Source organism: Sinocyclocheilus rhinocerous, unplaced genomic scaffold (assembly GCF_001515625.1).
Source record: "Sinocyclocheilus rhinocerous isolate Xijiao unplaced genomic scaffold, SAMN03320098_v1.1 scaffold1542, whole genome shotgun sequence".
In the NCBI taxonomy this organism is placed as follows: domain Eukaryota; kingdom Metazoa; phylum Chordata; class Actinopteri; order Cypriniformes; family Cyprinidae; genus Sinocyclocheilus; species Sinocyclocheilus rhinocerous.
This window is the reverse complement of record NW_015666540.1, coordinates 331966-346770: the sequence shown is the minus strand read 5'-3', so window position 1 is coordinate 346770 and position 14805 is coordinate 331966. Positions and strand designations below refer to the sequence as shown.

The 14805-nt window shown below is 37.7% G+C and overlaps 1 protein-coding gene across 1 annotated transcript in view; it reads left to right on the top strand.

Annotated features, from left to right (window-relative positions):
• The window catches only part of LOC107732639 (otoferlin-like), a 58698-nt gene that overhangs the window by 38198 nt on the left and 5695 nt on the right, over positions 1-14805 (top strand). The window contains exons 16-42 of the mRNA XM_016544038.1: positions 391-499; positions 629-818; positions 1061-1181; positions 1320-1420; positions 1521-1611; positions 1693-1809; positions 1891-2043; positions 2162-2351; positions 2468-2592; positions 3321-3455; positions 4699-4860; positions 5103-5174; positions 5397-5516; positions 5642-5803; positions 5886-6048; positions 6842-6996; positions 7212-7241; positions 7348-7482; positions 7576-7651; positions 8096-8235; positions 8458-8595; positions 8682-8819; positions 8896-9023; positions 9132-9302; positions 9628-9788; positions 9871-10013; positions 10259-10347. Coding sequence (XP_016399524.1) covers positions 391-499; positions 629-818; positions 1061-1181; positions 1320-1420; positions 1521-1611; positions 1693-1809; positions 1891-2043; positions 2162-2351; positions 2468-2592; positions 3321-3455; positions 4699-4860; positions 5103-5174; positions 5397-5516; positions 5642-5803; positions 5886-6048; positions 6842-6996; positions 7212-7241; positions 7348-7482; positions 7576-7651; positions 8096-8235; positions 8458-8595; positions 8682-8819; positions 8896-9023; positions 9132-9302; positions 9628-9788; positions 9871-10013; positions 10259-10347 — 3515 coding nt within the window. The remainder of the gene's footprint in view (positions 1-390; positions 500-628; positions 819-1060; positions 1182-1319; positions 1421-1520; positions 1612-1692; positions 1810-1890; positions 2044-2161; positions 2352-2467; positions 2593-3320; positions 3456-4698; positions 4861-5102; positions 5175-5396; positions 5517-5641; positions 5804-5885; positions 6049-6841; positions 6997-7211; positions 7242-7347; positions 7483-7575; positions 7652-8095; positions 8236-8457; positions 8596-8681; positions 8820-8895; positions 9024-9131; positions 9303-9627; positions 9789-9870; positions 10014-10258; positions 10348-14805) is intronic.

The window sequence follows — 14805 nt, the reverse complement described above, 5'->3', positions numbered from 1 at the left end:
CTTTCGCGCTACAATAATGCGCTCTCGACATTTGTCATTAAAATAACGCCATACTGCTGGGTTACAATGCAGCATTGAGCTGCCATAATCTCAAGTCAATTATGATTTCAGACTGAGCACACACACTTGCGATCACTATTGGGAAAATCCTATTCAGTCTGAGAGGAAAGAAGCAAGAGATCCCAATGCGTTGAAATAAAAGGTCACAAAAAACATACTGTATTCATTCCTCACTCTACTATGTCTGTCCCATTCAGCAGATAGTTTTTTATGTTATTTGTTACTATCCCTTGTATGTTATTTATAACACTTTTTATGTTATAAATAAAATCAATCACAGCTATTTGGATGTAATTCTGACCTTAAAAGATCTTTTTTTTTTTCTATCAGAGTGCCACAGGGAAGATGGAGGAGTTTTTCCTTTTTGGGTCGTTCTTGGAGGCCACAATGATAGACAGAAAAATTGGAGATAAACCCATCAGCTTTGAAGCCACTATCGGTGAGCTGAAGTCAAACACCTGTGAGGTCTCTTTTCAAAACATTCAGTATTTCAGTATGCTTCAAGTAAATTAAAAACATCAAAAATAACAACATTTACAGCACCACATGTACACAATTTTCCACTTAGGTAACTATGGTAACCGGATTGATGGAGTGAGCAAGCCTGCATCAGCAAAGAAGAAGAAAGAGGGTGGAGGGGAGAGTGAAGAAGAGGAGACTGAGCTCATCCATAACTCCAGCGATGAAGAGGCAGAGGATGATGGAGATTTGACATCTGTGCCGTCCACCCCTCCTATGAAACCAGTTATTACTGACAGGTCAGAGGTTTGAGAAAGGAAAATGATCATCAAATGATGAGTCATCAAACTGTCTAAAAATGGTTTTGAGAAAACACTTTACACTGTTAGTATAACAGCAGTGTTCTCTGACTGAAAATCACTCTCATAGGCAACTTTATTATATGTAGTTTGTCAAAATCACACTTAAAAAAAAAAAAGATAACAGCTACTGTTCAACTCTACATCTAGGAACTGAACTATCCATTTTGCTCTCTTTACAGAAATTACTTCCACTTGCCTTACTTTGAAAAGAAACCCTGCATTTACATCAAGAGCTGGTGGCAAGACCAGAGGAGACGGCTCTACAACTCCAATATAATGGACAAGATTGCAGATAAACTGGTCAGGCTCCCCCTTTAATTGCTATCTGACTGTTAAACTGTCAATCTCCTCCTTCGAAGCAGTTCCTTTACGGTTATTTTTGTAAAATCGGACATTATTATACTGTTTAAGCATGTGCATGTCTGTCTTTGTAAACAGGAGGAAGGTCTGAATGATGTTCAAGAAATCATAAAAACAGAGAAGGCATATCCAGAACGCAGACTTCGAGGTGTTTTAGAGGAGCTTAGCACAAGTTGCAGGTGAGAGAATGTTAAAGATCATCTAAACAATCGAAGTTAAAGTATATACAGCACAAAATCACAATCAGCAATCTTTTTTCTCTATTCTCCACAATTTAAGCCGATTTGTTACACTGGCAAACAAAGATCAGAATCTCTCCGGAAGAACCAAGCTGGACAAAGAGAGGCTCAAGTCCCGCATGAGAGAGTTGGTACGCCTACACACCATATATGGTCTCAGTTTGGACATTAAGAACTGCTGATGGGTTATTAAATGGTTATATTGTTCATAGGAGAGTATGGCTCAGCAGGCGAAGACTATCCGCTCACAGGTGAAGAGAAACACGGTTCGAGACAAACTCAAGCTAGTGTTCAATTTCCTTCACAGGCTTCGTTTCCTGGCAGATGAGGTAGAAGAAATCACATCCCCTTACTACTCCATTCACATTGAGCAACACAGACTTAATGTTTTCTTGTTAATTTCCTTTAAGCCCCAGCACAGCATCCCTGATGTGTTCATATGGATGATTAGCAACAACAAGCGCATAGCGTATGCCCGCATTCCCTCCAAAGACATCCTCTGCTCAATTGTTGACGAAGAGATGGGAAAAGACTGTGGGAAAGTTAAAGCTGTTTTTCTCAGGGTAGTTTCCCATTTTCATGTCTTTCTTCATCTGAATAAACATGTTAGTTTGAAGGAATTAAATTAGGTTGGATATTATTGATGTAAACATTCTGCATTGGTGCTTGTGTTCATTATAGCTGCCTGGAAAGAAAGGCTTTGGGCCTGCTGGCTGGACAGTTCAGGCTAAACTGGAGATGTATTTGTGGCTGGGGTTGAACAAACAGAGGAAGGACTTCTTGAGCGGCCTCCCTAGCGGCTTTGAAGAAAACAAGGCTACGAAGGGAACAGGCATACAAGCTGTTCCTCCCATCAGCCTGGTTTATAACAGTAAGATTATTAAATACTTTAAATATGATCTAATGTTTGTTTGTTTTTTGCTTTTGTTTGCATGTATGTTATAACATGTACAGTATGTGATAAGTGACCCTCAACTTGTTCTGTAGTGAAGCAGGTGTTTCAGCTGAGGGCCCACATGTATCAGGCTCGCAGTCTGTTTGCTGCTGACAGTAGCGGCCTGTCTGACCCTTTTGCAAGGGTTTTCTTCTCCACCCACAGCCAGGTGACAGAGGTGAGTGTGTGTTGGAGTCTTTGGTTATGAGTGTGCATTTCAGAGTCTGTAAAAGTACCGAATTTTTCAGTTTGGCTGTCTTTGCTGTCTGTGAACAAATACAGTGGGTGCTGTTTTTGTATGTAGGTGATTCTAAAGTTAGGGGCATTTTACTTAAAGGAATAGTTCACCCAAAAATTAAAACTGGATGGAAACGTACTCACCCTCAGGCCATCCAAGTTGTAGATTAGTTTCTTTCTTCTTTGGAACAGATTTGGAGAAATTTAGCATTCCATCACTTGCTCACCAATGGATACTCTGGAATAAATGGGTGCTGTTAGAATGAGAGTTAATCTTAAAGTTAACATCACAATAATCCACAAGTAATCACACAAGTAAATATAAACATTTAAACATTTTTTGCAGTGATTCTAATTACAATTACTGCAATTGTTTGTTATAATTGTTTTTATTTATAAATTGTACACACAAATGCAAAATTAATTAAAAATGTTGATGTTCTCAATTAAATGTTTAAGAGCCATTTACCTGAAAAACAGAGGACTTGGGAACATTTCAGCACTCTTTAAAATGAGGAAAACATAATTAAAGAGACATTAAAATGTCTAAAGCTGTTATAAAATCTGACCTTTAAAACTCGAATTATTGTTTTTTAATTTTGGTTAAAGGACAGAAAGGTTCTCGTAATTGATGAATCATCCATGAACATTTTTGTATGTATATTTCAGGTCCTCAGTGAGACTCTTTGTCCTACATGGGATCAATTGCTTGTGTTTGATAATGTTGAACTCTACGGTGAGGCTGGGGAACTCCGTGATGATCCACCAATCATTGTCATTGAACTGTATGACCAAGACACTGTGGTAAGTTTGTATTGCAAAACCCAAGTCTTATAAATATAGAAAATTAAATGTCATTGTTTGCTAGTTCAGCGCACATTTCTGTTGACATTATCCTCTCCATGTATGAGTCATATTAAAATGTGCCCTATTGTCCTGACTTGATGTTTCTTCCTGTTTAAAATCTTCTGGTCCTGGCCTTTTGTTGGACGACATTTTGGCTAAGTAGAGTGTGAACACTTATTTCAACACTGCTGTCAATCTGTGTTTGTATAGCTGAATTCAACAAGGCATGCAAGAAGTGGGATTGCTTGGGTCCCAAAAACAAGATCAGATCATTTCCCTTACATACATGGTGATAAAAACACCTGTTTCCTGTGGCGATAAACTGCCTCTTGCATTCCCTTGGTTGTGACAGTTCAGAGGGTTTACAATTTTTTTTTTCTTTGTAGTTGTAGTCTCTACAGTAGTTTGTAGTAATCATTGCTGTGGTTTATTTCATTGACAGCTGAGGGCCAAGGTCAGACATAGCATTAATGATCCTTTTTTAAAGGGGTCATATGATGCGATTTCAATTTTTCCTTTCTCTTTGGAGTGTTACAAGCTCTTGGTGCATAAAGAAGATCTGTAAAGTTGCAAAGACTAAAGTCTCAAATCCAAAGAGATATTCTTTATAAAAATTAAGAGTCAACCACGCTGTCTTTACATTTATTTTGAAAGATGAAGCTCGCGATTATGGTAAGGGGTGTTACATTTTCGACCCGTGCTTGTGGTGTTCGGCCAATCACAATGCACTGGGTCAGCTGGCCAATCAGAGCAGACTGCGCGTGTCAAAGGAGGGGGCTTTGTTGAAAACGACCTGTTTTAAAGAGGCGGGGCATAGAGGACCTACAATAATGTACAGTATTTAAAAAAGAATGTGTTTTTTGAACATTAAAGCATGTCAACATATTCTGTTACACCAAATACACAAAATAATGATCTTTAAAATAGCATCATATGACCCCTTTAATATTTAGAGAGTGATTGAGCACAGATGAAGAACCCAAACTCAAGTAGAATTTGACTTTTGTGAATGCAATCTTTTATGTTCAACATTTAATAAAAATATTCATAAATGACAACCAAAGCTTGATTTTCAGATCTTAAAGCCCCAGCAATACAGTAGCCATGATGTGCAAGTGGTTTTACAAGGAATGTGGCCACACTGACCCCTGGTGTTTAGAGGTAGTACTGCAACTGGTGTTTTTTTGTGTGTGGCATCCAGGGGAAAGCTGAGTTCATTGGGCGAACATTTGCAAAGCCACTAACTAAGATGGTTGATGAGCACTACGGGCCCCCACGGTTTCCCCCCCAGCTGGAGTACTATCAGATCTACAGAGGAAACTGCACTGCAGGAGATCTGTTGGCTGCTTTTGAGCTACTGCAGGTACAGGCGGTACACAGTGGCTGTGATCAACTTGTATATACTCCAATCTTGTGTGGACTCTCAGTCAATGCTTGGCCTATCTACTCATAAATGTTGCTTGAATAGCACAGATGCAGATCGCTCTTTCTCTTTTCCTCCCACTTGTATTTGATTCTTGATCTTTTCATGTGATTTCTCATTTCATTTTTCCATAATCCTCCGTCCCATCTTTCTGCTGTACTCTTCCATGGCAACTTTAACAGATTCCTTATGATGATGAGGAGATCAGGAGGGCCCTTATTGCTGTCCATGACTTTGCTGTACCTCAGATCAAGGTGCAATAAACAAAATAACAGTTCCCCCTCTGTAATTCTGCTTTGTTTTCCATTCTTGTGTAAGTGACTCCATCCTCTTTGCTATTGCTGGGCTTTGGCTTTTTTCGTGGTTTACAAGACATGGTAGAGGTTTGAAATTAAAATTAGTATTTAATCAGTATTATTAGTCAGTAATTCCTTCAGTCTTTCATCAGTTAATGACATATATTTGTTTATCCACAGATTGGTCCAGCAGGACGGGCAGCTCTTCCTCCGATTGATGGGCCGACTGATTCTGACCGTGGACCCATTCTTCCTGTTCCACTGGGCATACGACCAGTTCTCAGCAGATATCGTATAGAGGTGAAAGCACCACCACAGAGAGCCGCAACCACTATTTGATTGTTAACAACTGTTTTACTATACTTGTAGCTCATGTTATTTTTTGCATCAGTATTGTTGAGCTCATGGTCTTTATTTCTCTCCAGGTCCTGTTCTGGGGTCTGAGGGACCTTAAAAGAATCAATCTGGCTCAGGTGGACAGGCCTCGTGTGGACATCGAGTGTGCAGGGAAAGGAGTTCAGTCAGCCCTCATTCAGAACTACAAGAAGAATCCTAACTTCAGCACATTAGTGAAGTGGTTTGAAGTGGTGAGTGCAATTATATATGTAACGAAAATTCTCCACTTCATTTCTGATTTAAAAAGTGAACTTGAGGGATCTTGTGCTGCAGGATCTGCCAGAAAATGAGCTACTTCATCCACCACTCAATATTCGGGTGGTGGACTGCAGGGCATTCGGTCGCTACACCTTGGTGGGGTCTCATGCCGTGACCAGCCTTCGCAAGTTCATCTACAGCCCCCCAGACAAGACTGCTAACAACTGGGCTCACACCGGTACCTGTCATATACGAATATACTCACTGTAAATCTGTTAGAGTTAAATAACATAACATACAATATAATAAACCTCTCCTTATGATCTCCTAATTAATATTTGTACAGAAATGTATTTGTTGCATTTCAATGATAGTTAAATCCCATCAAAGACCACAACTAATTTTACATTTGTTAAACATCCCATCTGCATTTATTTATAAATACATTACGCAAATCGGCCAAGTTTCACTCATTATTGTATAAACTTTTATGCTTTATGCCACAATGTGTGAGTAACAGCCTATTGTCATCTGGGTCAGGTACCAGATTTGTGAGATGATGATATTGTACAACAATAAGTTTTTGTTTGTTTGTTTGTCTGTTTGTTTGTTTTACCAGATATTGCACATCCCTATTTATACATCAAGCAATTAAATTATAATTGCTTACATTACTTTTTAAAGGTTTGGAGTCAGTAAGATTTTTTGTTTGTTGTTTTTTAAAGAAATGTATTCAGCAAGAGCATTGTTTCTACGGTATTTTTGATCAAACAAATTCAGATAAATTGTGAGAGACTTTCAAAAACATTTAAAAAATCTTACCAACCCCAACCTATTTAAATGGTAGTGTATATAAGAAAACTTTTATTTTAAATTCTTGGTACAGACTACATCTTTTTTCCAGCTGTTCTGACTTTTCATTCCTTTTCTCTATTCCTTCTTCCTCTGATCTCTTCACGGTCTTATCCTTTCTGTCCTGGTGCTGGTCTTGTGTCATTGATTGCTATATCATATGACCCTGCCCACACCAGCTAGACTGGCCAATGGCTACATGGCTCTCACGAATGGGGCATCTCATTCCCGCCCCCAATCCCGTCCCATTTCTCATCCCTCAGGTGATATTGTGGTCAATATGGACCCTGAACCCAACATTAAGAAGATAGACACAGTTGTCAAGATTGATGCTGTGAGTAGATATGCCATGCTGTGAGAACACGCTGTTATGGTTTAGAATACTGCTCTGCTTGGTGTGTTTTTGTTCCAACTATGGTTCTGTTTGTTTTAGTGTTTTAAGGTTAGTGCACCAACAGTCATATGATGTGTATGCTAGTACGCTATTGTAGAATCTGTTGTGGATGTTGTTTGTATTTGATGTATGTTTGTGTGGCCTTGTCCTTGTAGACCACCGATGCTGTTGTTAAAGTTGACTTGGTGAGTCTTGGTTTGGTTCAGACAGATGTAAATGTTTTTATTTTATTGGATTAACATTACAAATGTAACCACATTACATTTCAAATAAAATCCTTTGTACTAAAAGAATGAGGATGAGAAGGAGAAGGAGAAAAAGAAAAAGAAGAAAAAGAAAGGAGAAGAAGTGGACGAGGAGGAGCCGGATGAGAGCATGTTGGACTGGTGGTCCAAATACTTTGCCTCAATAGAGACTTTGATGGAGGTGGGAGGGACTTTAAGCAGTTTTTATCCTTTACGTTTGATATATAGTGTCATATTGTAATATTTAACTGCAATATACTTAATGTGAATGCAGAATCTCAGAGCCCAGGAGGCCGCTCTGGCAGAGGCAGAGGAAAGAGAAGATTTGGAGATAGCAGCAGAGAGTGCAGGTAACCACAGAGTTTAACATGGACTTGGCGTCATGTTTCTGAGTAAAACTAATGTTCTGGTTAGGAATGTGTTCAGATTAGCACTGTCATCCCAAATCCATTTCCATTGTAGTCATGACATGAACCCATTAGTATTTTTGTTTTTCATGCCATGAACGTTGGACACAAACATATAGAAACTATTAATAATCTCCAATTTGGGAACTAATTTTCCCACATATTCTTTTAATTAAATTGAATTTTAATGTATTTGTTCCTTCATACTTTAAGGGGATCCATCTAGTAAATGTATATATAATCTATATGTACTTTAAAATAACTCATGGCTTGAAGCATCATCCTTCAGTACAAGCTTCCATTCAGACTGGCATTGTAGGTGTTGTGCTCACACATTTCTCATTTCCTCATTTCCATCCGTACCTACCCATTCACCCCTAACCTCAGAGATCAAAGCTGATGACTTTCCTATGAAAGGCACCAAACCCAAGGAGAAGAACAAAGACAAGAAGAGCTCCAAGGACAAAAAGAAGAACCATGATGGCACAGAAAAACGACCTCCAAAACCAAAAGTTGATGAACTCATGGTCAGTGCTTCTTCTTGAAAATGCTAGCCCACAGTGGTTGTGTTTTTCATTTTTGCTGTATTATAAACATTCATTTAAAAGTTACTGTTCAAAAGTTTGGAGTCACAGAGTTCAAAAATGCAAAGACTTCCTGACCCCAAAATTTGGAACATACATTAGCTAAACTGTGATCTGTAGCAGTTTATCCTTATTTTAGTGTAAATATAAACACCTTTATCTCAGGTGTACAATAAAGAGCTGGAGAGTGAGTTTGGTAGCTTTGAGGACTGGCTCCACACCTTCAACCTGTATAGAGGAAAGGCTGGAGACGATATTGACCACAATGTGGTTGATGATGACAGGATTGTGGGCAGATTCAAGGTAAGAATATATAATGTATAAATCAGGCTTCAGAGATAAAGTATGAACATCTTATTTTGATTTGAATCTGTCTCCTTATGAACCAGGGCTCCCTCTGTATGTATAAACTTCCACTGTCTGAGGAGATCACCAGGGAGGCAGGATTTGACCCAAACATGGGCATGTTCCAAAGTATTCCTCACAATGACCCTATCAATGTTCTCATAAGGATTTATATCATTAGAGTGAGTGAATTCAGCTTTGAATTGTAAGTGTTATTCATACGGCACTGTCTCTAAAGTAACATGACTCTCTTCCCAGGCCACAGACCTGCATCCTGCGGATATAAATGGTAAAGCAGACCCTTATATAGTCATTCGATTGGGAAAGTCAGAGATTCGGGACAAGGAGAACTACATATCCAAGCAGCTAAATCCTGTCTTTGGAAAGTGAGTAGGCTATACTACTGTAAACCAGCCAAATCAATAAATTGGTTAAAGTTCAAACAAGAAAATAATTTCTTGAAAGCACACTCTCCTCTTTTTCCTGTCCTTAAGGTCGTTCGACATAGAGGCTACATTCCCAATGGAGTCCATGCTGACGGTTGCAGTATATGACTGGGATTTGGTTGGAACTGATGACCTGATTGGTGAGACTAAGATTGATTTGGAGAACCGATACTACAGCAAACACAGAGCCACATGTGGCTTTGCATCCAACTACTCTGTGTGAGTACTTTCTTTCTTGTACTTTATATAAGTTATCAACACATTGAGCATGAACCTCTCAAATCTTTATAGAACAACATGTTAAAGCATTTTATTTATGGGGATGTCAATCAATACATTCATTTTACATGATGTAACATTTCATAAAATTAATCACAATTAATTGCATATATCAAAATGTATAAATGTGATGATAATAATAGAGCAGCCATATCCAGCATAATCCATTCAGTTGAGTTTCCAAGGCAGACATCAAGTCGTTATAATTAATGTGTTAAACTGACAGTCCTATTTTTTTATTTTTTTTCACTGTGAAACCATCCAGCCATGGTTACAATGTATGGCGTGACCCTCAGAAGCCAACTCAGATCCTTGCTAAGTTGTGCAAAGAAGGTAAATTGGACGGACCCCACTATGGACCTGGTGGGAAGGTCAAAGTTGCAAACCGCATCTTTCTTGGGCCAACAGAAATTGAGGATGAGAGTGGTGAGACATTTTCAGAGCTTATACAGAGTTTATGTTTTCTCTGATCATATATGAAAAGACATCAATTTCGTTTGGCTTACAGGTCTGAAGAAGCAGACAGAAGAACACTTGGCTCTTACGGTTCTTAGGCATTGGGAGGAGATTCCACGTGTTGGTTGCAAACTCATCCCTGAGCATGTGGAGACCAGACCGCTCCTCAACCCAGACAAGCCAGGCATAGAGCAGGTACGCAAGAGTCTGCAACAAAATACCACTGTGATTACCAAGGGCATACTCCAAGGTTCACCAAGTGGCCTTGATGAATTTTCCATCATTGGTAACACAATTCACAGCAAGAATAAACAACTGCATCAACTTTAGCAGATGCAGTTATTTTATTTTTGCGTGTTCAATGAGGAAACATAAATGAACATTGTAAAATAAAAAATGTAATGTAACTATAAGCTCCTCGAAATTTCACAATCTCACAGGGAAGGATTGAAATGTGGGTGGACATGTTTCCTATGGATGTACCAGCACCAGGACCAGCCATTGACATATCACCACGCAAACCAAAGAGGTAGATGATTCTGTTCAGTGTCTCGACTTTTGTTGCTTTTCCTTCATTTGTTGCAGTTAAGGTATTAATGTTTTATTTGTACATAATTTTGCCTTAATGCTTACATGTTTTTTCCTTAAAGTCTCTAGGTACGTGGAACAAAATGTCATGTTTGATATGTGCATCAGTGAGTGTAGCCTCACTGAGGATTAGACAAAAAATAGGAAGCTTTAATAATCAGTCATGCTGAGATCACATACTCACTCTTGGATCATTACACCCTTAAGCAAGGAACAGATTGCTTTGTTTTCTGGACTGCTTGTGCAATTAATATTCTTTGGATGACTTAAAAGCTTTGGATGAAGAACTGGCTGTGAATGGTGAATTGCCAAACTACAGAATGTCTTTTTATCTCACTTAATTTTTATAATTGTTTGCTATAATGATTTTTAACTGCGTTAACTGTGATTCAGCTAAACAGATGACAAACTCTTTCACTAAAAGTTGTAGCCAAAACACATCCTCCTGGTTCTTTTTGCTCTCATATTTACTCTGCCAGCTTCACGCCTCTCATTTTTTCATGTTAATCATCTACTGTAAAGAATCTGCCAATTTTTAACAAGGCCTGTACTGTAAAACTGTCCTACTTTAGTCTGAGATATTTATTCGCTGCAAAATGCAGTTGCACCTTATTGACATAAATATAAGAGGCTATTTGCATATTCAATATCATTATACAAAAGTGTGCACTTACTAAATTCTAAAAAGATAAAGTAATTTCAGGGGAAGAGCAGACGATTATGTTTCGATCAAAGATTACAAAGACAAATTTGAATCAATTACAAGAACAGGAACCTGCATTAAGAAAGTAAAAAGGATCATGTTGACTGCAGTTTTTACCTAATCTGATCAAATTATTTTGGTCATATTAATAATAATAGTCTTAAATAATATTTTTTCTTTTAAATCTAACAAGTTACTGTAGTTTAGATTTTTTGGGTTAAAACACTTTTTACAGTGTGAGATGATGATCCCATTTTTTTCATCTCCCAGATATGAGCTCAGGGTATATATATGGAATACTGACGAGGTAATTCTGGAAGACGATGATTACTTCACAGGGGAAAAGTCCAGTGACATTTTTGTGAGGGGGTAGGTATGGGCAGGTGTGTGAAAAGTGTGTGGTTTAATCGGTTACCTTTGTTTGTTTGTTTCTGTTTCCTTTTGTTGTTTGTCTGTGTTGTTGCGTTCGGTGTTATTTTGTCTATCCCTCCTCCCTGTCATTGCTGTGCTGTTATCTAGCTTTGAGCTTCGTGTTATTATTTGGAACACTGATGACGTAGTTCTAGAGGACGATGCTTTCATGACAGGAGAGAAGATGTCTGACATCTATGTCAGGGGGTAAAGACGATACGATCGCATGGCTTGAATGCTCTGCTCACCGCCTGCAGAAATCTGCACCTGCCCCTTCCATTCACAACTAATAAACAAATACCACCCTCCATACAGATTCAAGTTAAACGGGACCATATCATTCAAAATGATGCTGCTTTCTAGTTACCACCTCTAAATTCTTTGTATAATATTATTTCAAATGAATTCAATTGGCTGTAAAGTTGAATTCCTCATAAATATATAATAATTGGTATGGTCTTAGTTTATAGAGCCATTTTTGTTTAGTTTGTCTTGGGGACTGAGATGTCTTCATCAAATACTGCATGAAAGCATAAGATATGTCTGTTTGCATGCCAAAATCTACTTTTATAATCTGAAATGCGACATTTGCATACCAACATGTTGCTTAAGGATCTGTCTCGAGAACTTAATCTGTCTATTTTGAAAAGTTACACATACAAGTATGCATGTATTGGATCCACATAGTTGGCTACTAATGGTTCAAATAAATACATAATACAGTAGCTCTATATGATGTAATGCTGTTGGGACAGGCTATTCTTTCAAACTGGTAAGCTCTGCAGATCGACGCCTCACAACTTAAAGGAATAGTTCACAAATATATTCAAATTTGCTTCAAATGTACTTACCATCAAGTCATCCAAGATGTACATTTTCATCCAAGATTTATTTTCTTCATCAGAATAGATTTTTGAGAAATTTAACTTTATTTCACTTGATCACTAATGGATGCTCTGCAGTAAATGGGTGCCGTCAGAATGAAGGTCCATACAGCTGATAAAAAACACCTTATTAATTCACAACTCTAGTCCATCAGTTAACATCTTCTGAAGTGAAAAGCTGTGAGTTTGTAAGAAACAAATAAAATGCTACATTTCTCCAAATCTGTTCCGATGTGGAAACAAACTCACCTATATCTTGGAAGACCTGTGACATTTTCAGCAAAAAAGTTTTTGGGTGAACTAGTCCTTTAAGTGCAGAAAATTGACTAGATGTCAGGTCAGACATCCCTTTTTCTTTTCTATTTCCAGAAAATTCACCTGTGATTTATATGCACTCTTTCAAATGATGTTATCAAAACGTAACAAGCACATAACTCTTCTAAGTCATGCATTAACCATCTACTTATTCTCTGCGCTTTATTATACAAATATAATAATTTGGACCTCATTAAAATGTTTAATAACACCTACTGTAACTGCAATGACCATGGGGTAGAATTTGGATTATTTCATTTTTTCCGCCAGTTTTCTGACGCAGTATTGGAGTAGATGTGTATAAATACTATTTTATGCATGTTGTCTATTCAGTATTTTTGTTGTCTATTCAGTATTTTTGTATATACATTTCACACATTATACAAGTATATAAATGCACTCTTTGTTCAGAACATTTGTGCATGTTTTGTCATGCGACTTACACAAGAAATCACTGATGCTTGTATATTTTTTGTATGAATATTAAAATCGTGTTGCTTTTAACAATTGAAAATCGTCTCCCTGCTCAGCTGGCTAAAAGGACAGCAGGAGGATAAACAGGACACAGATGTGCATTATCACTCTCTAACCGGGGAAGGAAACTTCAACTGGCGCTTTGTTTTCCCTTTTGACTATCTCATGGCTGAGGAGAAGATAGTCATCTCTAAGAAGGAATCCATGTTTTCCTGGGATGAGACCGAGTACAAGATTCCTGCTCGACTCACCCTTCAAGTATGGGATGCTGACCATTTCTCCGCAGATGACTTCCTGGGTATGTTCACAATTCAGAAAGACAAAAAAAGACCAATTATTAGATATTTATGACTTACTGTATGCAAGTCATGTACTGAAGATAATTTTGGCTTTGAAGAATAAACACAGTTTTGTAATTAATGCTCAGTTTAAAGTGTTTCATTCCACTTTAAAATCATTTTTAATGCTCTCTGTGTTTATTTTTGCAGGTGCGATTGAGCTGGACTTGAATAAGTTTCCCCGTGGGGCAAAAACAGCTAAGCAGTGCTCTCTCAACATGGTTCTCAAAGAGCATGAGCTGCCAACCATCTCCATCTTCAAAATCAAATACTGCATGAAAGCATAAGATATGTCTGTTTGCATGCCAAAATCTACTTTTATAATCTGAAATGCGACATTTGCATACCAACATGTTGCTTAAGGATCTGTCTCGAGAACTTAATCTGTCTATTTTGAAAAGTTACACATACAAGTATGCATGTATTGGATCCACATAGTTGGCTACTAATGGTTCAAATAAATACATAATACAGTAGCTCTATATGATGTAATGCTGTTGGGACAGGCTATTCTTTCAAACTGGTAAGCTCTGCAGATCGACGCCTCACAACTTAAAGGAATAGTTCACAAATATATTCAAATTTGCTTCAAATGTACTTACCATCAAGTCATCCAAGATGTACATTTTCATCCAAGATTTATTTTCTTCATCAGAATAGATTTTTGAGAAATTTAACTTTATTTCACTTGATCACTAATGGATGCTCTGCAGTAAATGGGTGCCGTCAGAATGAAGGTCCATACAGCTGATAAAAAACACCTTATTAATTCACAACTCTAGTCCATCAGTTAACATCTTCTGAAGTGAAAAGCTGTGAGTTTGTAAGAAACAAATAAAATGCTACATTTCTCCAAATCTGTTCCGATGTGGAAACAAACTCACCTATATCTTGGAAGACCTGTGACATTTTCAGCAAAAAAGTTTTTGGGTGAACTAGTCCTTTAAGTGCAGAAAATTGACTAGATGTCAGGTCAGACATCCCTTTTTCTTTTCTATTTCCAGAAAATTCACCTGTGATTTATATGCACTCTTTCAAATGATGTTATCAAAACGTAACAAGCACATAACTCTTCTAAGTCATGCATTAACCATCTACTTATTCTCTGCGCTTTATTATACAAATATAATAATTTGGACCTCATTAAAATGTTTAATAACACCTACTGTAACTGCAATGACCATGGGGTAGAATTTGGATTATTTCATTTTTTCCGCCAGTTTTCTGACGCAGTATTGGCGTAGATGTGTATAAATACTATTTCATGCATGTTG